Source organism: Pseudophryne corroboree, chromosome 6, assembly GCF_028390025.1.
Source record: "Pseudophryne corroboree isolate aPseCor3 chromosome 6, aPseCor3.hap2, whole genome shotgun sequence".
NCBI classification, from domain to species: domain Eukaryota; kingdom Metazoa; phylum Chordata; class Amphibia; order Anura; family Myobatrachidae; genus Pseudophryne; species Pseudophryne corroboree.
Window position 1 is genome coordinate 295,972,152 of NC_086449.1, and position 25,170 is coordinate 295,997,321.

General features: G+C 45.5%; 1 protein-coding gene across 9 annotated transcripts in view; it reads left to right on the forward strand.

Annotated features, from left to right (window-relative positions):
• Positions 1-25,170, forward strand: part of TCF12 (transcription factor 12) — a 524,272-nt gene that overhangs the window by 484,223 nt on the left and 14,879 nt on the right. For 5 of the 9 annotated variants that reach the window (XM_063926154.1, XM_063926158.1, XM_063926157.1 and 2 more), the window contains 4 exons: positions 3,042-3,144; positions 3,930-4,098; positions 6,429-6,661; positions 7,443-7,596. In XM_063926154.1, coding sequence (XP_063782224.1) covers positions 3,042-3,144; positions 3,930-4,098; positions 6,429-6,661; positions 7,443-7,585 — 648 coding nt within the window. In that variant the 3' untranslated portion in view covers positions 7,586-7,596. Of the gene's footprint in view, positions 1-3,041; positions 3,145-3,929; positions 4,099-6,428; positions 6,662-7,442; positions 7,608-25,170 lie in introns of all 9 variants that reach the window. The other 4 variants (XM_063926156.1, XM_063926163.1, XM_063926160.1 and 1 more) reach the window with 2 other exon arrangements.

The window sequence follows — 25,170 nt, forward strand, 5'->3', positions numbered from 1 at the left end:
CCTTTTGACCTGTCGACCTAGTTACTGTCCACCAATAGTGGTTGACCTAGAGACCGGATCTTATTTTAAGGATATTCATGCTTGAGTCCAGATGGTTGCATTAAATTGACTGATGTACTAATTAAGTCGCCTGTGTGCAAGTATAAATATCCTTAAAACCTGCACTGTAGTGGCAGAGTTTGGGAAACTCTGTATGTGACAGGTCACCAAGCATATTAGTCACTTAATCCGTTTACATCAGTAACAACATTACATGATACAGCATACATTTGTGTTTATTTTTCCTCAGTAACCTTCCATTGCCTGACTATATATTACATGTTTAAAATAATAACATAATAGTCAACCAGGCCAAAGCAATTCATGACATGAGCAAACAGGCCTATGGGCACTAGGATGATTCATCCTAGTGCCCATAGAACTGCTTATTCTCACTGCAGTCACTGGGATCATTGATTCTGGTACATATTCGCACTGCTGTCATTGGGATCATTGATCCTGATATCTGTATATTCACACATGTGGTCTTAAAATAATTTCTCCAGGACAAACACACTTGTGATTTATTTTTTATTTATTTTGGCCTTGCCAATCTGGCCTGTGCTTTCTGCTTATCACTTAAACAGTAGATGCCTAAAGGCACTGGGATAATTAATGACTCCAACACCTGCAACACATCCAGTACAGTTTGCTGGATTGCTTTCTATGCTAAACACAGCATGAGCAGACTATCACAAAATGGGATCCTTTATTATCATACTGGCACTAGTGAGTCATACCTCTACACTACATGATGCAAGATGCAGCACATCAGATGTAATGGACCATGCCTGCTAAATACTAGTTACAGCTGTTGACAGTAATTAATCTGTGCAGCAAAATGGCTACATACCCAAGTGATCTAGAAATAATTAAAAGCTTGCTCTAATTGCTAGGGATTGGCAAACAACAGATATAGACCATCAGTAATGTAGCTCTAGTCCAAGGAGTGCATCACCTGGAATTTCGTTTTGGCAAACATCCAGTCCAGATCAGTTTATCAAAAAGAGACACCTACTGTACCGCTGCTTTTATGGAGATGCTTTTTTCCTTCATAATAGGTTTTGGATGTTATATTTAGACTCCCTAAAACTATTCCGATTGAATGGTCAATTAAACTGCTCTGGGAGACTCAACAGCCAGAATTAATCTTGAAACCAGTAATTACTGTTCTGTGTGGAGGATATTGTGTACAGTGTACTCAGATCCCATTAGAATATATACTTCGTTCCCATTAGAAGTAAGGGTACATTGGTTATGTGAGTTATTTTGTTTCCATATTAATCTTTCATTATAGACATCTGTAACCGCACTATAGGGTTGATGTATCAAGCAGTGATAACAGTGGAGAAGTGAACCAGTGGAAAAGTTGCCCATAGCAACCTGGGCCGTAACTAGAGGTTTGCCAGGATGTCACTTACCAAGGGCACTGGTTGAGGGTGGACACCACCTGGCTCATCCTGCGAACACATAAGTTGTCATGGAGGGATGTGGTTAGTGCAGAGGTTCCCAAACGCGGTCCTCAAGGCACCCTAACTGTCCAGGTTTTAAGTATATCCATGCTTGGCTACACTGGACTTAATTTGTACCTCAGTCAGTTTCATTTAACCACCTGTGCTCAGCCATGGATTTCTCTGGACTGCCTTGAGGACCGCGTTTGGGAACATGTGGCCTAGTGTTTTAAAAGATCCCATCTCCCCAAGGCAGTATTGTGCATAACACTATCTTCATGTTGCTTGGCCATGCCCAGCGCCCACCACCACCATCCTCCCCTACACTCTGACTCAGACCATACACTCCTTGCGTTTTGACACACATTCGCATATATCGTATAAAGCCTCGCCTCTTGCTCCTCGGTCCTCCCCCTCTTCTCCCCTCTATCTTACTGTCCCCATGTTTCCCATCCTTCATGCCCAATATTCCTGCCACTGGTACTGCATGATCTCATCCTCTTCAGTTTTCCCTAAGACCACTAAGCACATTGTCCCTCCTTCCCTTAATGCAGAGGTTCTCAAACGCGGTCCTCAGGGCACCACAACGGTCCAGGTTTTAGGTATAGCCATGGTTTAGCACAGATGGTTAAATCAAATTGACTGAGGTACTTATTAAAGTCACTTGTGGTGACTTTACCGTCTGGGTGCCTTGAGAACCTCTTCCCTAATGTATATAATTCCTCCTACATTTTAAGTTAAGGGTATGGCCGTCCTCAATAATATTATATATGCCCTAGTTATGAGCAAAAATGATTATATTGATGATGGGATATGGGGTGTCAAGTCCTTCTCTTTGCCATAGGTACCTGGACGCCTAGGTATGACCCTGATAGTAGCCAAGCATCTACAGTACTACCTATCGTTTTACAGAATGTAGTTGATATATGCTTTCTCAAAGCTGATTGGTTGCTATGTACAACTATACCACTGGTCCGCTTCTCCACTCATTTTACTGCTTGATACATCAAATCCTACATGTCTTTAAATCATTATAGTTCAAGAGAACCACTACAAAACATACATATTTTCTTACCACCATATATAAAAAGCATAAAATGGCGATAGTTCTTTGGTGCAGGTTTGTCATGGAAAACACACATTTATATTCATGTTTTACATTGTGTTGGTTTCAAATAACACCAATGAATCAAAAAGGCAGAAAAATGATGAGGGTACTAAATTGTCATTAAGTGGCTGAGGGAACATAAAACGCACTTGCTGTGGAGATGTGAATACATGTTGATTTGGTTACATACTTAATGATGAACAACTTGAATGAAGCATCTGAATGTTAAATACTGACTTCTGTATTATGAGTGCTGAAAAGCACAGCTGGCTTCTTCCTTTACATCAACGCAGTGAAACTTTATTTCATTATAGTTTCTTGTTGAAATAATTCGGAATCATTTTGTAGCCCTGAAGTAACAGGTTTTTTTTATTTTTTATTACGCGATTACTACTGCATGGCTATAATGTTGTTCTTCTCTTCTGGATTATTTGGGCAATCAGAGAGAAGAGTCTGTGAGTCTAAACAGTGAACATTCAGCTCTGTCCAGTGCAGTCTCTGCATCAAGCACAGAAATAAATCACAAAGCCCAAGACAACTACAGAGGTAAACTCCGTACAATATCTTAATGCTTTTTAAGACAACATTAATGTAGCATTGTCAAGCAAACTGCACTCTTCAATAATTATCATTTCTTTATTTATTTTTTTTGTCCATGGTAATATGAATAAATCTAGTCACAGTGAACAAATAGGTCAGACATGGTACAATGTTATCATTTGAACAGTTACCTTTTCACTATGTAAGAATAGAATAATCACCATAAAATAACCCACCCTCTCACTACCAACAACTGCTGTAAATGTGATCATCAAAACCAGGTATTACCCGGGGCAACCCTTAGTCACTAGCCCACTATGAAAACAACTTTGAATTGGGTTTCGGCAAAGCGGATTTCCCATTGATTGGTTTTCATCACTTAGCAGCTGTCATTCATAATGTGCATGTGAGTCCATTCTGAGAAATAAGTATAAGAAGTCAGTGATTCCCAAACTCAGTCCTCAACGGTCCATGTTTTAAGGATAATCATGCCTGAGCACAGGTGACTTAACTAGTACCTCAATCATTTTGATTAAACTATCTGTGCACAGCCATGGACATCCTGAAAGCCTGGACTGTTAGGGTGCCTTGAGGAGTTTTGGCACTCCTGGTCTAAGTGGTCTCTCTTCTGAAATTATGTGTCATTCTTGTAAAGGTCTTGACATGTTATGATTAATAAAAAGAGAGGGGAAATCAGGCTAACTATCTTTTGATAGGTTGAGTAGTAGGCAATCCTAAACTAAGCAGGTCTTTTATTTTTATTATTTTTCTATATTTCCTTTTTGGTACAGCATTGTCCAGTGTGTTGGCAAACCAGCCTGCAATTGCAACTCTTCTTGAAATAAAATCGGAGCACAAAGACAAGGATGAGAACCTACATGAACATGTCTCCTCAGATGATATGAGATCAGATGATGAAACATCGCAAAGTGATTTAAAAACTTCTAGAGGGAGAACAAGGTAATTTACAGCAAAACATGCTTAATCAAAATGCAGTTTATAAGTCTAGTTTTGGTCAACATAGTTCTTGTAGATGGGGTTTCATGTTATAGAGCATTACAAATCCATTACAATATATGCAGTAACTTAGAAAAATGCATGGGTTATATTTGAAGCGGTTTCATTTTGACATGTTTTTAAAACGTGGAGGTGCAGACCCTCCCAAATGAGGCAGTGTCATTAAAAGCATGGAAAGGTATGGATGGACTAGACCCTCCCAAATGATGTACAGTCATTAAAGCATGGAAAGGTATGGATGGACTAGACCCTCCCAAATGAGGCACAGTCATTAAAAACATGGAAAGGTATGGATGTACGAGGGGTGATTGATAAGTATCCGTGTTTGAAGACAGATGGCGCCACTGACGTCAAACCTGTATATCATCGTTTAGTGTCATCTGTCAAACAACGACTGTCAGAGTTTCAGATAAATTCATTGTGTACTTTTGTTTTGGTAGCTGATGGAAGTGAGCAAGTTTGAGTTTTTTCTAACTATTGAGAAAGTGCAGTACCGATCAGTGATTAGATTCTTGTTTTTGGATGGGAAGACGTGTGAGGAAATCAAAGACAGGTTGGAAGCCGTTTATGGGGACCTTTCACCTTCGATGATAGCCATCAGATATTTGTTCAATGAATTCAAGCGTGGTCGTACATCCGTCCTCGATGAAGAGCATCCAGGTCGCACAATTGAGGCGACTACGGATGAAATGGTCAACAAAATCCATGATATCGTATTAGCAGACCGGCGAGTGAAGAAAGATTGTTGAGATCATAGGCATCTCATTTGAACGTGTGCAGAATATCCTACATGAACATTTGGCTATGACAAAGCTATGGGCAAGATGGGTGCCGCGTTTGCGCACTGTGGACAACAAGCGGAATTGAATGACCACTTCGAAGCAGTGTTTGAACCTGTTTAAGCGCAATCCGTAGGAGTTTCTGCGCCGTTTCGTGACTGTTGATGAAACATGGATCCATCACTACACGCCAGAAATTAAGGAACAGTCAAAACAGTGGATTTCACCCGGCGAACGTGCACCAAAGAAGGCGAAAACGGTTCCATCGGCCACCATTTTTCTGGGATTCGAAAGGCATAATCTTCAACTATTTGGAAAAGGGATCACAGGGCAGTATTATGCTCAATTATTGGGCAGTTTCGACGACGCATTGATTAGAAAACAGCCTCATTTGGCGAAGAAAAAAGTGCTGTTCCACCACGACAATGCACTGGCACACTCGTCCCACGTCGCCACAGCGAAATTGGTGGAATTGGGCTACGAGTTGTTGCCGCATACGCCGTATTCTCCAGATTTGGCCACCTGCGACTTCTACATGTTTCCAAACATGAAAAAATGGCTTTGGCGGAAAGAGATTTACATCGAACGAGGAGGTCATCGCCGAAACTGAAGCCTATTTCGCAGAGTTCGACAAATCAATCGCCCCGTACTAGACCCTCCCAAATGAGGCACAGTCATTAAAAGCATGGAAAGGTATGGACGGACTGGACCCTCCCAAATGAGGAACAGTCATTAAAAGCATGGAATATTATGGATGGACTGTCCTACAGAGTTTCTAAAGTACTGAGGGATTGGCAGCTGGTTACAGGGGGAGGTGATCTCTGGGTGCAGATTCCAAATTTCGTTCAGCATATTTTGACCTTCCCTTCTAGGAATGCTGTGGTATCGAGTAAAGCAACTATCATATGGGGGCAGATTTTGGTTCCTGTTAGTTTAATTGATAAAGGGGATTTTGTCTGGACTGTTCTTTTAAAAGCATACTGATGCTTTCTAGGCAGAGGAGGATATTTTGTACCATGGAAGATAAAGAAGAATCTAACAATCCCCATGTGCACTTGCAAATGACTATAGATGTGCTTAGGTTGTGAAGAGGAAAGCTTCCACAAGCTGCTGGGACTCCCAGTAGGGTTATTAAGAAGACTGCCTGACTACAAGGAAACATAATTAATACATTGTAAATTCTATTAAAAATTTAAATTGGCATTCTCTGAAGCCACCATCTGGACTGGTGTAATGTTGCTTTGTGAATGTTATTATGTACTCAGCTGAATGGTATACAGAATGAAACAGTAGTCATCGATTTCTGATTAAAGTCGTGTTTTTTAAGTGCTGGTCATGAAAATGTTGTTCTGTAACAAGATAATCCGCCAATGGAGACCATCTTCCTGTACTTGCCTGTTACTAAATGTTAGGGCTCATCAACAAATACAAATAACTAATATTATTATTATTATTATTATTATTATTATTATTATTATTTTTTATGGTCTCCAGCAGTATTAATGAAGATGAAGATTTAAATCCGGAACAAAAGCTGGAAAGAGAAAAAGAAAGAAGGATGGCAAACAACGCAAGGGAGCGATTGCGCGTAAGAGACATCAATGAAGCATTTAAAGAACTCGGGCGCATGTGTCAGCTACACTTAAAGAGTGAAAAACCACAGACAAAACTGCTAATTCTTCATCAGGCCGTAGCAGTTATCCTTAATCTGGAGCAACAAGTCAGAGGTTAGTAGGTTGTTTGCTTAGAGACACGGAGGCATTAGAAGAGCTGAATAGGCATATTATATTTCTAAAATCATCCACTTTGCTATTTCTACACAATATGTTTATATGTGGAATGCTTATCTCAGCATGGTAGCAGTTGCTGTATCACAACAAATTAGCTGAGATTTTATACAGTCTGATTTAAGAACAAACCGTTTTGCAAAAGAGTGATCTAGGCTACTGAAACTTTTAAGCAGAGTCAGACTGTCCTAAAACTGCAATTACAGTCGTTTGACTGTAGCATAGCTAGGGTGCTGGTAACTAAATGTCCCATGGTGCTCATGCATTCATTCTTATCCCAGCCGTGATATTTACTGCTCCAGACTTCATGGTGATTATTACAGAAATGAAAAAAATGCATCTTTGCTGTTCTCGCGTGGCTTATTTTTCTTATTTTATTTTCTGTATTCTAGAAGCGTAATTTTAGAAATCTGTTTTCATAATTGCTTTACTCTGCATTTCAAACTTGCTATGAATATAGAGGCATATCTGGGTAATGTTACAAAAGTTAGTTTTGTTTGCGTACTTGTCGTTATTAATTCATACTAAGTTTTCAGTTTCTTACTTTATTTGCATTATTTAAGATTAGACTACTCATTTTACTATCTGCAAATTCCAAGAAAATATAGAATTGCTGTATTTAGCAAACTAGTTACTATACAGATCTGTAGGGACTGCTAACACACAATATAATGGTTTGCAGCAACAGGCTCCTCTAGATGATAATTGTTATCTGTTACAGAGAGGAACCTCAACCCCAAAGCAGCCTGCCTTAAGAGGAGGGAAGAAGAAAAAGTGTCTGCCGTATCGGCAGAACCACAATGCACACATCCAGGAGCTCACCCTGGCCTTACTGATGCTACCAACCCTATGGGTCATATGTAAACATCAGCCAGGTAAGCACAAGGTGATTACTCCATTCTGTTTAATCACATTTTCTGGGAAATGTTTTAAGCCATTTTATGGTTTATATTTAGTGGTGGTCTTTTCTGGTGCATGTGGTTTTTTAGGTTACAGTATATTGCCAGACACGTAATGTAAAGGTAAATATGGGTCAGTTATGGCGAAGTGTATATTGTCCTTACTATAATACCCATGAAATATGTATTTTCTCTGACGTCCTAGTGGATGCTGGGAACTCCGTAAGGACCATGGGGAATAGACGGGCTCTGCAGGAGACTGGGCACTCTAAAAGAAAGATTAGGTACTATCTGTTGTGCACTGGCTCCTCCCTCTATGCCCCTCCTCCAGACCTCAGTTAGATTTCTGTGCCCGGCCGAGCTGGATGCACACTAGGGGCTCTCCTGAGCTCCTAGAAAGAAAGTATATGTTAGGTTTTTTTATTTCTCTGACGTCCTAGTGGATGCTGGGACTCCGTAAGGACCATGGGGAATAGCGGCTCCGCAGGAGACAGGGCACAAGAATAAAAGCTTTAGGATCAGGTGGTGTGCACTGGCTCCTCCCCCTATGACCCTCCTCCAAGCCTCAGTTAGATTTTTGTGCCCGAACGAGAAGGGTGCAGGCTAGGTGGCTCTCCTGAGCTGCTTAGAATAAAAGTTTAATTTAGGTTTTTTATTTTCAGTGAGTCCTGCTGGCAACAGGCTCACTGCATCGTGGGACTAAGGGGAGAAGAAGCGAACTCACCTGCGTGCAGAGTGGATTGGGCTTCTTAGGCTACTGGACATTAGCTCCAGAGGGACGATCACAGGTACAGCCTGGATGGGTCACCGGAGCCGCGCCGCCGTCCCCCTTACAGAGCCAGAAGAGACGAAGAGGTCTGGTGAAATCGGCGGCAGAAGACAATCCTGTCTTCAGACTAAGGTAGCGCACAGCACCGCAGCTGTGCGCCATTGCTCTCAGCACACTTCACACTCCGGTCACTGAGGGTGCAGGGCGCTTGGGGGGGAGCGCCCTGAGACGCAATATAAATGATAATACCTTAGGTGGCAAAAGAATACATCACATATAGCTCCTGGGCTATATGGATGTATTTTAACCCCTGCCATTTTTACACAAAAGAGCGGGAGATAAGGACGTCGTGAAGGGGCGGAGCCTATCTCCTCAGCACACAAGCGCCATTTTCCCTCACAGTTCCGCTGGAAGGACGGCTCCCTGACTCTCCCCTGCAGTCCTGCTTCAGAATCAGGGTAAAAAAGAGAAGGGGGGGCACTATTGGCAGCAAATGACAATATAAACAGCAGCTATAAGGGAATAACACTTATATAAGGTTATCCCTGTATATATATATATAGCGCTGGGTGTGTGCTGGCAGACTCTCCCTCTGTCTCTCCAAAGGGCTCGTGGGGTACTGTCCTCTATCAGAGCATTCCCGGTGTGTGTGCTGTGTGTCGGTACGTGTGTGTCGACATGTATGAGGAGGAAAATGATGTGGAGGCGGAGCAATTGCCTGCGTTAGTGATGTCACCCCCTAGGGAGTCGACACCTGACTGGATGATCGTGTTCAAACAATTAAGTGATCATGTCAACACTTTGCAAAAAACTGTTGACGACATGAGACAGCCGGCAAATCAATTAGTGCCTGTCCAGGCGTCTCAGACACCGTCAGGGGCCCTAAAACGCCCGTTACCTCAGTGGGTCGACACAGACACAGATACTGAGTCTAGTGTCGACGGTGATGAGTCGAACGTAATGTCCAGTAGGGCCACACGTTACATGATCACGGCAATGAAGGAAGCATTGCACATTTCTGACACTACAAATACCACTAAGAAAGGTATTATGTGGGGGGTGAAAAAACTACCAATAGTTTTTCCTGAGTCAGATGAATTGAATGAGGTATGTGATAAAGCGTGGGTTTCTCCCGACAAAAAACTGCTAATTTCTAATAAATTATTGGCACTATATCCTTTCCCATCAGAGGTTAGGACACGTTGGGAAACACCCCCTAGGGTAGATAAGGCGCTCACACGTTTATCTAAACAAGTAGCGTTACCGTCTCCTGATACGGCCACCCTCAAAGAACCAGCTGATAGAAGGCTGGAAAATATCCTAAAAAGTATATATACTGCGACCAGCAATCGCTTCAGCCTGGATGTGCAGTGCTGGAGTCGCGTGGTCGGATTCCCTGACTGAAAATATTGATATATAGAGCATTTGAAGGATGCATTACTATATATGCGTGATGCACAGAGGGATATTTGCACCCTGGCATCAAGAGTAAGTGCTATGTCCATCTCTGCCAGAAGAACGTTATGGACGCGTCAGTGGTCAGGGGATGCGGATTCCAAACGACATATGGAAGTATTGCCGTATAAAGGGGAGGAGTTATTTGGGGCTGGTCTTTCGGACCTGGTGGCCACGGCAACGGCTGGAAAGTCCACCTTCTTACCCCAGGTCACTTCACATCAACAGAAAAAGACACCGTCTTTTCAAACTCAGTCCTTTCGTTCCCATAAATACAAGCGAGCAAAAGGCCATTCCTTTCTGCCCCGGGGCAGAGGAAGGGGAAAAAGACTGCACCATGCAGCCGCTTCCCAGGATCAGAAGCCTTCCCCTGCTTCTGCCAAGTCTTCAGCATGACGCTGGGGCTTTACAAGCAGACTCAGACTTGGTGGGGGCCCGTCTCAAGAATTTCAACGCGCAGTGGGCTCACTCGCAAGTGGATCCCTGGATTCTACAGGTAGTATCACAGGGGTACAAACTGGAATTCGAGGCGTTTCCCCCTCGCCGGTTCCTGAAGTCTGCTCTGCCAAAGTCTCCCTCCGACAGGGACGCAGTTCTGGAAGCCATTCACAAGCTGTATTCCCAGCAGGTGATAATCAAGGTACCCCTCCTACAACAAGGAAAGGGGTATTATTCCACGCTGTTTGTGGTACCGAAGCCGGACGGCTCGGTGAGACCAATTTTAAATCTGAAATCCTTGAACACTTACATAAAAAGGTTCAAATTCAAGATGGAATCACTCAGAGCGGTGATAGCGAACCTGGAAGAAGGGGACTATATGGTGTCTCTGGACATCAAAGATGCTTATCTCCACGTCCCAATCTACCCTTCTCACCAAGGGTATCTCAGGTTTGTAGTACAAGACTGTCATTATCAGTTTCAGACGCTGCCGTTTGGGTTGTCCACGGCACCTCGGGTCTTTACCAAGGTAATGGCCGAAATGATGATTCTTCTTCGAAGAAAAGGCGTATTAATTATCCCTTACTTGGACGATCTCCTGATAAGGGCAAGGTCCAGGGAACAGTTAGAAGTCGGAGTAGCACTATCTCAGATAGTGTTACGTCAGCACGGGTGGATCCTAAATATTCCAAAATCGCAGCTGATTCCAACGACACGTCTTCTGTTCCTAGGAATGATTCTGGACACAGTCCAGAAGAAGGTTTTTCTCCCGGAGGAGAAGGCCAAGGAGTTATCCGAGCTAGTCAGGAACCTCCTAAAACCAGGCCAGGTGTCAGTGCATCAGTGCACGAGGGTCCTGGGAAAAATGGTGGCTTCTTACGAAGCAATTCCATTCGGAAGATTCCATGCAAGAACGTTTCAGTGGGATCTACTGGACAAATGGTCCGGTTCGCATCTTCAGATGCAGCAGCGGATAACCCTGTCACCAAAGACAAGGGTGTCCCTCCTGTGGTGGTTGCAGAGTGCTCATCTTCTAGAGGGCCGCAGATTCGGCATTCAGGATTGGATCCTGGTGACCACGGATGCAAGCCTGAGAGGCTGGGGAGCAGTCACACAGGGAAAAAACTTCCAGGGCTTGTGGTCAAGCATGGAAACATCTCTTCATATAAACATTCTGGAACTACGGGCCATTTACAATGCCCTAAGTCAAGCGAAACCCCTGCTTCAGGGTCAGGCGGTATTGATCCAATCGGACAACATCACGTCAGTCGCCCACGTAAACAGACAGGGCGGCACGAGAAGCAGGAGGGCAATGGCAGAAGCTGCAAGGATTCTTCGCTGGGCGGAAAATCATGTGATAGCTCTGTCAGCAGTGTTCATTCCGGGAGTGGACAACTGGGAAGCAGACTTCCTCAGCAGACACGACCTTCACCCGGGAGAGTGGGGACTTCACCCAGAAGTCTTCCACCTGATTGTAAACCGTTGGGAAAAACCAAAGGTGGACATGATGGCGTCACGTCTAAACAAAAAACTAGACAGATATTGCGCCAGGTCAAGGGACCCTCAGGCAATAGCGGTGGACGCTTTGGTGACACCGTGGGTGTACCAGTCAGTGTATGTGTTCCCTCCTCTGCCTCTCATACCAAAAGTACTGAGAATCATAAGAAGGAGAGGAGTAAGAACGATACTCGTGGTTCCGGATTGGCCAAGAAGGACTTGGTACCCGGAACTTCAAGAGATGCTCACGGAAGACCCGTGGCCTCTACCTCTAAGACAGGACCTGCTCCAGCAGGGGCCTTGTCTGTTCCAAGACTTACCGCGGCTGCGTTTGAGGGCATGGCGGTTGAACGCCGGATCCTGAAGGAAAAAGGCATTCCAGATGAAGTCATCCCTACCCTGGTCAAAGCCAGGAAGGATGTAACCGCAAAACATTATCACCGCATTTGGCGAAAATATGTTGCGTGGTGTGAGGCCAAGAAGGCCCCTACAGAGGATTTTCAACTGGGTCGTTTCCTCCATTTCCTGCAAACAGGACTGTCTATGGGCCTAAAATTAGGGTCCATTAAGGTTCAAATTTCGGCCCTGTCGATTTTCTTCCAGAAAGAACTGGCTTCAGTACCTGAAGTTCAGACATTTGTAAAAGGGGTACTGCATATACAACCTCTTTTTGTGCCTCCAGTGGCACCTTGGGATCTCAATGTTGTTTTGAGGTTCCTTAAGTCACATTGGTTTGAACCACTCACCACGGTGGACTTAAAATATCTCACATGGAAGGTGACGATGCTGTTAGCCCTGGCTTCAGCCAGGCGTGTGTCAGAATTGGCGGCTTTATCATATAAAAGCCCTTACTTAAATTTTCATTCTGACAGGGCAGAATTGAGGACTCGTCCTCAATTTCTCCCTAAGGTGGTTTCTGCTTTTCACATGAACCAACCTATTGTGGTGCCTGCGGCTACTAGGGACTTGGAGGACTCCAAGTTACTTGACGTTGTCAGGGCCCTGAAAATATATGTTTCCAGGATGGCTGGAGTCAGAAAGTCTGACTCGCTGTTTATCCTGTATGCACCCAACAAGCTGGGTGCTCCTGCTTCTAAGCAGACTATTGCTCGTTGGATTTGTAGTACAATTCAGCTTGCACATTCTGTGGCAGGCCTGCCACAGCCAAAATCTGTAAAAGCCCATTCCACAAGGAAAGTGGGCTCATCTTGGGCGGCTGCCCGAGGGGTCTCGGCTTTACAACTTTGCCGAGCAGCTACTTGGTCAGGGGCAAACACGTTTGCTATATTCTACAAATTTGATACCCTGGCTGAGGAGGACCTGGAGTTCTCTCATTCGGTGCTGCAGAGTCATCCGCACTCTCCCGCCCGTTTGGGAGCTTTGGTATAATCCCCATGGTCCTTACGGAGTCCCAGCATCCACTAGGACGTCACAGAAAATAAGATTTTACTTACCGATAAATCTATTTCTCGTAGTCCGTAGTGGATGCTGGGCGCCCATCCCAAGTGCGGATTGTCTGCAATACTTGTACATAGTTATTGTTAACTAAATCGGGTTATTGTTGTTGTGAGCCATCTTTTCAGAGGCTCCTTCGTTGTTATCATACTGTTAACTGGGTTCAGATCACAAGTTGTACGGTGTGATTGGTGTGGCTGGTATGAGTCTTACCCGGGATTCAATATCCTTCCTTATTATGCACGCTCGTCCGGGCACAGTATCCTAACTGAGACTTGGAGGAGGGTCATAGGGGTAGGAGCCAGTGCACACCACCTGATCCTAAAGCTTTTATTCTTGTGCCCTGTCTCCTGCGGAGCCGCTATTCCCCATGGTCCTTACGGAGTCCCAGCATCCACTATGGACTACGAGAAATAGATTTATCGGTAAGTAAAATCTTATTTTTACAGTGAGACCTGCTGGCAACAGGCTCACTGCAACGAGGGACTAAGGGGAGAAGAAGCGAACCTACCTGCTTGCAGCTAGCTTGGGCTTCTTAGGCTACTGGACACCATTAGCTCCAGAGGGATCGACCGCAGGACCCGTCCTTGGTGTTCGTTCCCGGAGCCGCGCCGCCGTCCCCCTTACAGAGCCAGAAGCATGAAGATGGTCCGGAAAATCGGCGGCAGAAGACTTCAGTCTTCACCAAGGTAGCGCACAGCACTGCAGCTGTGTGCCATTGCTCCTCATACACACTTCACACTCCGGTCACTGAGGGTGCAGGGCGCTGGGGGGGGCGCCCTGAGCAGCAATAAAAACACCTTGGCTGGCAAAATAATCACAATATATAGCCCCAGAGGCTATATATGTGATAATTACCCCTGCCAGAATCCATAAAAAAGCGGGAGAAAAGTCCGCAAAAAAGGGGCGGAGCTATCTCCCTCGGCACACTGGCGCCATTTTCTCTTCACAGTGTAGCTGGAAGACAGCTCCCCAGGCTCTCCCCGGTAGTTTTCAGGCTCAAAGGGTTAAAAAGAGAGGGGGGGCACTAAATTTAGGCGCAATATTGTTTATACAAGCAGCTATTGGGGAAAATTCACTCAGTGATAGTGTTTATCCCTACATTATATAGCGCTCTGGTGTGTGCTGGCATACTCTCTCTCTGTCTCCCCAAAGGGCTGTGTGAGGTCCTGTCCTCAGTCAGAGCATTCCCTGTGTGTGTGCGGTGTGTCGGTACGGCTGTGTCGACATGTTTGATGAGGAGGCTTATGTGGAGGCGGAGCAGATGCCGATAAATGGGATGTCGCCCCCTGTGGGCCGACACCAGAGTGGATGGATAGGTGGAAGGTATTAACCGACAGTGTCAACTCCTTACATAAAAGGCTGGATGACGTAACAGCTATGGGACAGCCGGCTTCTCAGCCCGCGCCTGCTCAGGCGTCTCAAAGGCCATCAGGGGCTCAAAAACGCCCGCTCCCTCAGATGGCAGACACAGATGTCGACACGGAGTCTGACTCCAGTGTCGACGAGGTTGAGACATATACACAATCCACTAGGAACATCCGTTACATGATCCCGGCAATAAAAAAATGTGTTACACATTTCTGACATTAACCCAAGTACCACTAAAAAAGGGTTTTATGTTTGGGGAGAAAAAGCAGGCAGTGTTTTGTTCCCCCATCAAATGAGTGAATGAAGTGTGAAAAAGCGTGGGTTCCCCCGATAAGAAACTGGTAATTTCTAAAAAGTTACTGATGGCGTACCTTTTCCCGCCAGAGGATAAGTTACGCTGGGAGATATCCCCTAGGGTGGATAAGGCGCTCACACGTTTGTCAAAAAAGGTGGCATTGCCGTCTTAGGATACGGCCACTTTGAAGGTACCTGCTGATAAAAAGCAGGAGGCTATCCTGAAGTCTGTATTTACACACTCAGGTACTAGACTGAGACCTGCAGATAGTGCTGCTGCAGCGTGGTCTGTAACCCTGTCAAACAGGGATACTATTTTGCGAACATAAGACGTCGTCTTATATATGAGGGATGCACAGAGGGATATTTTGCCGGCTGGCATCCAGAATTAATGCAATGTCCATTCTGTCAGGAGGGTATTAGAGACCCGACACTGGACAGGTGATGCTGACTTTAAAAGGCACATAGAGCCTTATAAGGGTGAGGAATTGTTTGGGGATGGTCTCTGGGACCTCGTATCCACAGCAACAGCTGGGAAGAAAAAATTTTTCCTCAGGTTTCCTCACAGCCTAAGAAAGCACTGTATTATCAGGTACAGTCCTTTCGGCTTCAGAAAAGCAAGCGGGTCAAAGGCGCTTCCTTTCTGCACAGAGACGAGGGAAGAGGGAAAAAGCTGCACCAGTCAGCCAGTTCCCAGAATCAAAATTCTTCCCCCCCGCTTCCTCTGAGTCCACCGCATGACGCGGGGGCTCCACAGGCGTAGCCAGGTACGGTGGGGGGCCGCCTCAAAAATTTCAGCGACCAGTGGGCTCGCTCACAGGTGGATCCCTGGATCCTTCAAGTAGTATCTCAGGGGTACAGGCTGGAATTCGAGGCGTCTCCCCCCCGCCGTTTCCTCAAATCTGCCTTGCCGACAACTCCCTCAGGCAGGGAGGCTGTGCTAGAGGCAATTCACAAGCTGTATTCCCAGCAGGTGATAGTCAAGGTGCCCCTACTTCAACAAGGACGGGGTTACTATTCCACACTGTTTGTGGTACCGAAACCGGACGGTTCGGTGAGACCCATTTTAAATTTGAAGTCCTTGAACACATACATAAAAAAATTCAAGTTCAAGATGGAATCGCTCAGGGCGGTTATTGCAAGCCTGGAGGAGGGGGATTACATGGTATCCCTGGACATCAAGGATGCTTACCTACATGTCCCCATTGGGTGGTCTTCTGTATGCCGGCGGTCGGGCTCCCGGCGCTCAGTATACCGGCGCCGGGAGCCCGACAGCCGGCATACCGACACTTATTTTCCCTCGTGGGGGTCCACGACCCCCATAGAGGGAGAATAAAATAGTGTGGCGCGCGTAGCGCGCCACCGTGCCCGTAGCGTGGCGAGCGCAGCGAGCCCGCAAGGGGCTCATTTGCGCTCGCCACGCTGTCGGTAAGCCGGCGGTCGGGCTCCCGGCGCCGGGATGCTGGTCGCCGGGAGCCCGACCGCCGGCCAGCCGTAGTGAACCCGTCCCCATTTACCATCCTCACCAGGAGTACCTCAGATTTGTGGTACAGGATTGCCATTACCAATTCCAAGCACTGCCGTTTGGACTGTCCACGGCACCGAGGGTCTTTACCAAGGTAATGGCAGAAATGATGATACTCCTTCAAAAAAAGGGAGTTTTTAATTATCCCGTACTTGGACGATCTCCTTATAAAGGCGAGGTCCATGGAGCAGTTGTTGGTCGGAGTAGCACTATCTCGGGAAGTGCTACAACAACACGGATGGATTCTATACATTCCAAAGTCACAGCTGGTTCCTACCACACGCCTGCTGTTCCTGGGGATGGTTCTGGACACAGAACAGAAAAAAGTGTTTCTCCCGCAGGAGAAAGCCAAGGAGCTGTCATCTCTAGTCAGAGACCTCCTGAAACCAAAACAGGTATCGGTGCATCACTGCACACGAGTCCTGGATAAAATGGTAGCTTCTTACGAAGCAAAATTCCATTCGGCAGGTTCCATGCAAGAACCTTTCAGTGGGACCTCTTGGACAAGTGGTCGGAATCGCATCTTCAGATGCATCGGCTGATACCCTGGTCCTTGGAGACAGGGTTATCTCTACTGTGGTGGCTGCAGAGTGCTCATCTTCAAGAGGGCCGCAGATTCGGCATACAGGACTGGGTCCTGGTAACCACGGATGCCAGCCTTCGAGGCTGGGGGCAGTCACACAGGGAAGAAATTTCCAAGGACTTTGGTCAAGTCAGGAGTCGTCCCTACACATAAATATTCTGGAACTGAGGGCCATTTACAATGCCCTAAGTCTGGCAAGGCCTCTGCTTCAAAACCAGCCGGTACTGATCCAATCAGACAACATCACGGCAGTCGCCCATGTAAACCGACAGGGCGGCACAAGAAGCAGGATGGCGATGGCAGAAGCCACAAGGATTCTCCAATGGGCGGAAAATCACGTCTTAGCACTGTCAGCAGTGTTCATTCCGGGAGTGGACAACTGGGAAGCAGACTTCCTCAGCAGACACGACCGACACCCGGGAGAGTGGGGACTTCATCCAGAAGTCTTCCAACTGTTGGTAAACCGTTGGGAAAGGCCACAGGTGGACATGATGGCGTCCCGCCTAAACAAAAAACTAGATATTGCGCCAGGTCAAGGGCAATAGCTGTGAACGCTCTAGTGACACCGTGGGTGTACCAGTCGGTTTATGTATTCCCTCCTCTGCCTCTCATACCAAAGGTACTGAGAATAATAAGAAAACGAGGAGTAAGAACGATACTCGTGGTTCCAGATGGGCCAAGAAGAGCTTGGTACCCAGAACTTCAAGAAATAATATCAGATGACCCATGGCCTCTACCGCTCAGACAGGATCTGCTACAGCAGGGGCCCTGTCTGTTCCAAGACTTACAGCAGCTGCGTTGGACGGCATGGCGGTTGAATTCCGGATCCTAAAGCAAAAGGGCATTCCGGAGGAAGTCATTCCTACGCTGATAAAAGCCAGGAAAGAAGTAACCGCAAACCATTATCACCGTATTTGGCGAAAATATGTTGCGTGGTGTGAGGCCAGGAAGGCCCCAACAGAGGAATTTCAGCTGGGTCGTTTTCTGCACTTCCTACAGTCAGGAGTGACTATGGGCCTAAATTTGGGTTCCATTAAGGTCCAGATTTCGGCTCTGTCGATTTTCTTCCAGAAAGAACTGGCTTCACTGCCTGGAGTTCAGACATTTGTAAAGGGAGTGCTACATATTCATCCCCTTTTTTGTGCCTTCTGTGGCACCTTGGGATCTCAACGTGGTGTTGAGTTTCTTAAAATCATATTGGTTTGAGCCACTTAAAACTGTGGATTTGAAATATCTCACGTGGGAAGTGGTCATGTTATTGGACTTGGCTTCGGCCAGGCGTGTGTCAGAATTGGCGGCTTTGTCATGTAAAAGCCCTTATCTGATTTTCCATATGGATAGGGCAGAATTGAGGACTCGTCCCCAGTTTCTCCCTAAGGTGGTATCAGCTTTTCACTTGAACCAACCTATTGTAGTGCCTGCGGCTACTAGGGACTTGGAAGATTCCAAGTTACTGGACGTAGTCAGGGCCTTAAAAAATTATATTTCCAGGACGGCTGGAGTCAGGAAAACTGACTCGTTTTTTATCCTGTAGGCATCCAACAAAATAGGTGCTCCTGCTTCTAAGCAGACTATTGTTCGCTGAATTTGTAGCACAATTCAGCTGGAGCATTCTGCGGCTGGATTGCCGCATCCTAAATCAGTAACAGCCCATTCCACGAGGAAAGTGGGCTCATCTTGGGCGGCTGCCCGAGGGGTCTCGGCTTTACAACTTTGCCGAGCTGCAACTTGGTCAGGGGCAAACACGTTTGCTAAATTCTACAAATTTGATACCCTGGCTGAGGAGGACCTTGAGTTCTCTCATTCGGTGCTGCAGAGTCATCCGCACTCTCCCGCCCGTTTGGGAGCTTTGGTATAATCCCCATGGTCCTTACGGAGTTCCCAGCATCCACTAGGACGTCAGAGAAAATAAGATTTTACTCACCGGTAAATCTATTTCTCGTAGTCCCGTAGTGGATGCTGGGCGCCCATCCCAAGTGCGGATTGTCTGCAATACTTGTATATAGTTATTGCCTAACTAAAGGGTTATTGTTGAGCCATCTGTTGAGAGGCTCAGTTATATTTCATACTGTTAACTGGGTATAGTATCACGAGTTATACGGTGTGATTGGTGTGGCTGGTATGAGTCTTACCCGGGATTCAAAATACTTCCTTATTGTGTCAGCTCTTCCGGGCACAGTATCCTAACTGAGGTCTGGAGGAGGGGCATAGAGGGAGGTGCCAGTGCACACCAGATAGTACCTAATCTTTCTTTTAGAGTGCCCAGTCTCCTGCGGAGCCCGTCTATTCCCCATGGTCCTTACAGAGTTCCCAGCATCCACTACGGACTACGAGAAATAGATTTACCGGTGAGTAAAATCTTATTTATTCCAGTATGGGCAGAAATTTTTTTTTAAAGTAATTTGTACACTACCAGTCAAAAGGTTTAGAACACTCCCATTTTTCCAGTTTTTATTGAAATTAACACCATTTAATGTGTAAATCTACTCGGAGATTAAAACATAAAATAATGTAAATGGGGAAAAAAGAAATGCTAAAATCATCGTATTTAACAAAATGTAATCCAAAATTTTTACTCCTCATATTAGCCAATTTTGCAGATATAAACAGTTAACACACTCCTTGCCATTCTTTCTACTCTGCTATGTTGTTGGGAAGCTGAAGGCTGTGCTGGCCATTCCATGCCTTGTAGCCTACTGTTTTGTTTTTTTTTGTCTAAGGTAGTTCTGTAATAGCCTAGAAGCATAGCCAGCTTAAGGTAGGAGCACAGTGGATACTGTACCCCAGGCCCCCCTCTGTCATGGGGCCCCCCACAGAGCACACTGGCATCACTAGCACTCTCTTATGCAGCAGCAGAACCAGGCAGCCAGTATGCAATGCAGGCAGGCACACAGCAGTGCCAGGTTTCATGAGCTACCAATGGAGCTTCCAGACCAGAGGAGATATAGGAGTGGGGAGAGAGCTGTAAGTGACCCAAGGGTACTAACTTATCTTCCTACCCGCCTGGGTATCTGGGTCCTGTGTAACCTGTCATCTAATTCAGGTCTAGAGAGAGACCCACACACCGAGTCCTCCTAGGTACTGTCCAAGTATATAACACTACAAGAAAACTTTATAAAATAGTTGTCTATCAATTAGATGGAGCTGTAAACCGTACTCAGGCATTATTAAACTATTAATTTAAATCTAATCTACACCATTGGTTTAAATTTAAAATGCACAATCCGTAACCTTCAGAAGCATTTATATCGAATTACGGGACGTAGTTACATGACCGCCAGTCACAATACAGACGCCGGAATCCCACACCCTTACAGTCCCGACAGTCTGCATACCGACTAACAGGGACTATTCCCACGGAATATGCTGTGCTATATAAGAAACAATAAATAAATACACTGCTCAAAAAAATAAAGGGAACACTAAAATAACACATCCTAGATCTGAATGAATTAAATATTCTTATTAAATACTTTGTTCTTTACATAGTTGAATGTGCTGACAACAAAATCACACAAAAATTATCAATGGAAATCAAATTTATTAACCCATGGAGGTATGGATTTGGAGTCACCCTCAAAATTAAAGTGGAAAAACACACTACAGGCTGATCCAACTTTGATGTAATGTCCTTAAAACAAGTCAAAATGAGGCTCAGTAGTGTGTGTGGCCTCCACGTGCCTGTATGACCTCCCTAAAACCCACACAAGTCGCTCAGGTAGTGCAGCTCATCCAAGATGGCACATCAATGCGAGCTGTGGCAAGAAGGTTTGCTGTGTCTGTGAGCGTAGTGTCCAGAGCATGGAGGCGCTACCAGGAGACAGGCCAGTACATCAGGAGACGTGGAGGAGGCCGTAGGAGGGCAACAACCCAGCAGCAGGACCGCTACCTCCGCCTTTGTGCAAGGAGGAACAGGAGGAGCACTGCCAGAGCCCTGCAAAATGACCTCCAGCAAGCCACAAATGTGCATGTGTCTACTCAAACGATCAGAAACAGACTCCATGAGGGTGGTATGAGGGCCCGACGCCCACAGGTGGGGGTTGTGCTTACAGCCCAACACCGTGCAGGACGTTTGGCATTTGCCAGAGAACACCAAGATTGGCAAATTCGCCACTGGCGCCCTGTGCTCTTCAAAGATGAAAGCAGTTCTCACTGAGCACATGTGACAGACGTGACAGAGTCTGGAGACGCCAAGGAGAACGTTCTGCTGCCTGCAACATCCTCCAGCATGACCGGTTTGGCAGTGGGTCAGTAATGGTGTGGGGTGGCATTTCTTTGGGGGGCCGCACAGACCTCCATGTGCTCGCCAGAGTTAGCCTGACTGCCATTAGGTACCGAGATGAGATCCTCAGACCCCTTGTGAGACCATATGCTGGTGCGGTTGGCCCTGGGTTCCTCCTAATGCAAGACAATGCTAGATCTCATGTGGCTGGAGTGTGTCAGCAGTTCCTGCAAGACGAAGGCATTGATGCTATGGACTGGCCAGCCAGTTCCCCAGACCTGAATCCAATTGAGCACATCTGGGACATCATGTCTCGCTCCATCCACCAATGCCACGTTGCACCACAGACTGTCCAGGAGTTGGCGGATGCTTTAGTCCAGGTCTGGGAGGAAATCCCTCAGGAGACCATCCGCCACCTCATCAGGAGCATGCCCAGGTGTTGTAGGGAGGACATGCAGGCACGAGGAGGCCACAGACACTACAGTCATTTTGACTTGTTTTAAGGACATTACATCAAAGTTGGATCAGCCTGTAGTGTGTTTTTCCACTTTAATTTTGAGGGTGACTCCAAATCCAGACCTCCATGGGTTAATAAATGTGATTTCCATTGATAATTTGTGTGTGATTTTGTTGTCCGCACATTCAACCATGTAAAGAACAAAGTATTTAATTAGAATATTTCATTCATTCAGATCTAGGATGTGTTATTTTAGTGTTCCCTTTATTTTTTTGAGCAGTGTAACTTCCAACATATCCCGATGGGTTTAGTATGAAATCCCGACTGTCAAAATCCCGACAACAATTGACTGACTGTCAAAATACCGACAAGGTCAAAATACAGTTATATAAAATGTCGAGAGGTCAAAAAGTCGACACACGTTTTTCATTGTTTTTTTTTTGTGTGTGTATGTCGACATTGGTCAATGTGGACACTGTATTAGTGTACCGCGTCCCCTTACATGGCTTGCTGTGCTTGCCATGGTTCGGGCACGGTGCCTCGCTGGCACACTATTATATTCCCCCTCCAGGTCCACTGGGATGGTAAAGTATGAACAAGTCGGTTTCAATGAAAAAACCATGTTGACTTTTTGATCTGCTGACATTTTAAATGTCTGTGTTTTGAAGCTGTCTGTATTTTGACCATGTCGGGATTTTGCCCGTCGGTCAATTTTCGGGATTTTGACTGTCTGGATTTTGATTGTAGGTAAATTGACAGCATCTCATCCCATTCCAGGGGAGGACAAAATGCTCTCTATTTGGACTTCCCTCTTTATGATTGCATGCACCTCTGTTGAAATACCTTTCTTATCAATTAAATAGTTCAACACAGGTGATGCCAATCATATGTTATGAGGGAAGTCCAGGTAGAGAGCATGTATGCACAATCTAATATACTGCCCAACCTTCCCCAAGACCCACCTGTCTTAAGTGCCCTGGGCCCCCCAAAGCTTAGTCCAGCCCTGCCTGGAGGTATGTTTTGGATCATTAAAGTTCAGTTTATTGTCATCAGCCAAAACAAATTGACATATTAAATTTCAGTAGTACATAGCACTGGGTAGCATTATCTTTTGCTTTAGGGTGCCAGTCACTCTGTGCGAGTCACTGACTTAGGATCCAGCAAAAGAGCCTCAGTACTACTCCATACTTGGCAGTTTGTATCACAGGTACTTCTTAAACTGTGTACATACATATGGGTCCATGTTTATCTTGACCTTTAATAGGATTTAGGGTGTGTACACACGGTGAGATATTTTCTTTCGATTTTGACTATATAGTCAAAATCGCAAGAAAAGTTAGTGCAGATCGTAAGGTGAAAGTCACCTTGCGATCCAGATTCGATCCCGATGTGCGGTCCCGCCAGGTCGGCATCACAAGAAAAGATAGACTGTGCAGGCAAGTCAATCCTTGCTAGATCGGTGTACTATCTAGTTCATCTCACATGTCAATGACATCTCACATAAGCCAAAATCTCACATAACCCAAAATCGTAAAAGTTAGTCAAAATCGGTGGTGCTGGGCTCCGGGGAGTTCAAGGGAAATCGCAAGTGAAAATCGGACATAGCAAGGATCTCACCGTGTGTACACACCCTAACTGAGATTGAGCAGTCTGACTTAATCCCCTGCTGCAATGACCTAATCCCCTGCTGTATTGTTCTCTGTATTGTATTGCAGCTGAGAACAATAGATGAAGGGTTTATGTTAATAAACCATGTTGTGCCTAGGCGCAGCAAACTAGCCAAGATAACCGTGGACCCATCTGTACTTGTCCAATACTCCGGAGATCCATTTCCAGTCCAGTCTGTTAATACAATCCTACTGCAGACCTTGTTACAGATTCGGCGTCTAATCTATACGTACACACCTGTCTCAGATCTGCATCTGCTGAAAGCATTTTGTCACCATACACATCTCCAGTCTTTGGCAGATCGGCTGCCACTGTAATGTAAAACCTACAGGACATATACTGCTGTTAGAATGCCATAGGCTACTACATACTGTAGTTTCCCAAACACCACCATTGCAGTCCAGGTTTTAAGGATATCCATTATTGAGCACAGGTGACTTAATTAGTACCTCAGCCTATTTGATTTAACCATCTAGACCAGGGGTAGTCAACCCTGGTCCTCGAGAGCTACCAACAGTTAACGTTTTCCAGGTCTCCTCACAGAATCGCAAGTTTAGTAATTAGCTCCATCTGTGGATCTTTTAAAATGTGTCAGTGAGTAATAACTACACCCATGCACCTGCTAGGTGAGCTGGAAAAAGTGAACTGTTGGTAGCTCTCGCGGACCAGGGTTGCTACCACTGATCTAAACTCAAGCATGGATTTCCTTAAAACTTGGCCTGTAGAGGCGTAGTTTGGGAAACTCTGGGCTACACTATAAATTGCTTTTTCTGTGAGTATGTTCCACTCCTATTACTAGATACAGATAGCCACCATTGTGAAGGGGATCAATATGAAATACCGACAATCAAAATCCCGACAACAATTGACCGGTTATCAAAATAGCGACATTTAAAATGTCGACACAAGTTTTTCATTGTTATTTGGTGTGAATGTCGACATGGACACCGTATAAGTGTACCGCGTCCCCTCACATGGCTCGCTGCGCACGCCATGCTTCCCACTCCAGGTCCACTGGGATGGTAAAGTATGAACAAGTCGGTTTCAATAAAAAAAATCAAGAAAAACTCATGTTGACTTATTGACCTGTCGACATTTTAAATGTCTGTATATAGAATGTCGGTATTTTGACCATGTCGGTATTTTGATCTTGTCAGGATTTTGACTGTCGGTCAGTGGTTGTCGGTATTTTGACCGTTGGGATTTTGATTGTAGGTAAATTGACTGCATCACTTGTGAAGACAATAAGGTGCCCATACACTAGACGAACTGTAAACAATGCATTCTCATTAACGATTTACTTTGAGCTCCCCCGGCAGATCCCTTGTAGTCCTGGGCAGACGATATAGTACAATACACATAAGATTTATCTTAAGATCTGGGAGTGGCTACATCCAGGAGCATGCTGTAGTTGACGTTAGCTTCAGATCTTTCCTGCAGCAGGGAAGATCAGAAGCTCCAACCAGCGGGACCACGCATCGTGATCGTTATCGTTCACAGACACTGAACGATGTCCACTATTATGAACAATTTGTAGTTCCGGATCCATCGGAAATAGCCAAATCGCTCCTAATATCGTATAGTGTATGGGCATCTATAAACTGAAGTTGCCGCAGTCTGTTTACATGACACAACAGAATTATGTGAGTTGCTACCCCCAGCCTCTATCATCTATCTAGCATTCCATAGAATGAGAATTAATTTCAGCCAGCAGGCAGTTTACTGGCTTCATTCATACATATGGCCTGGCCTTGACATCAACCATGGAAGAGGTCCTCCAACACGCTCACCAGATATATATGTGTCCAAGACCTCC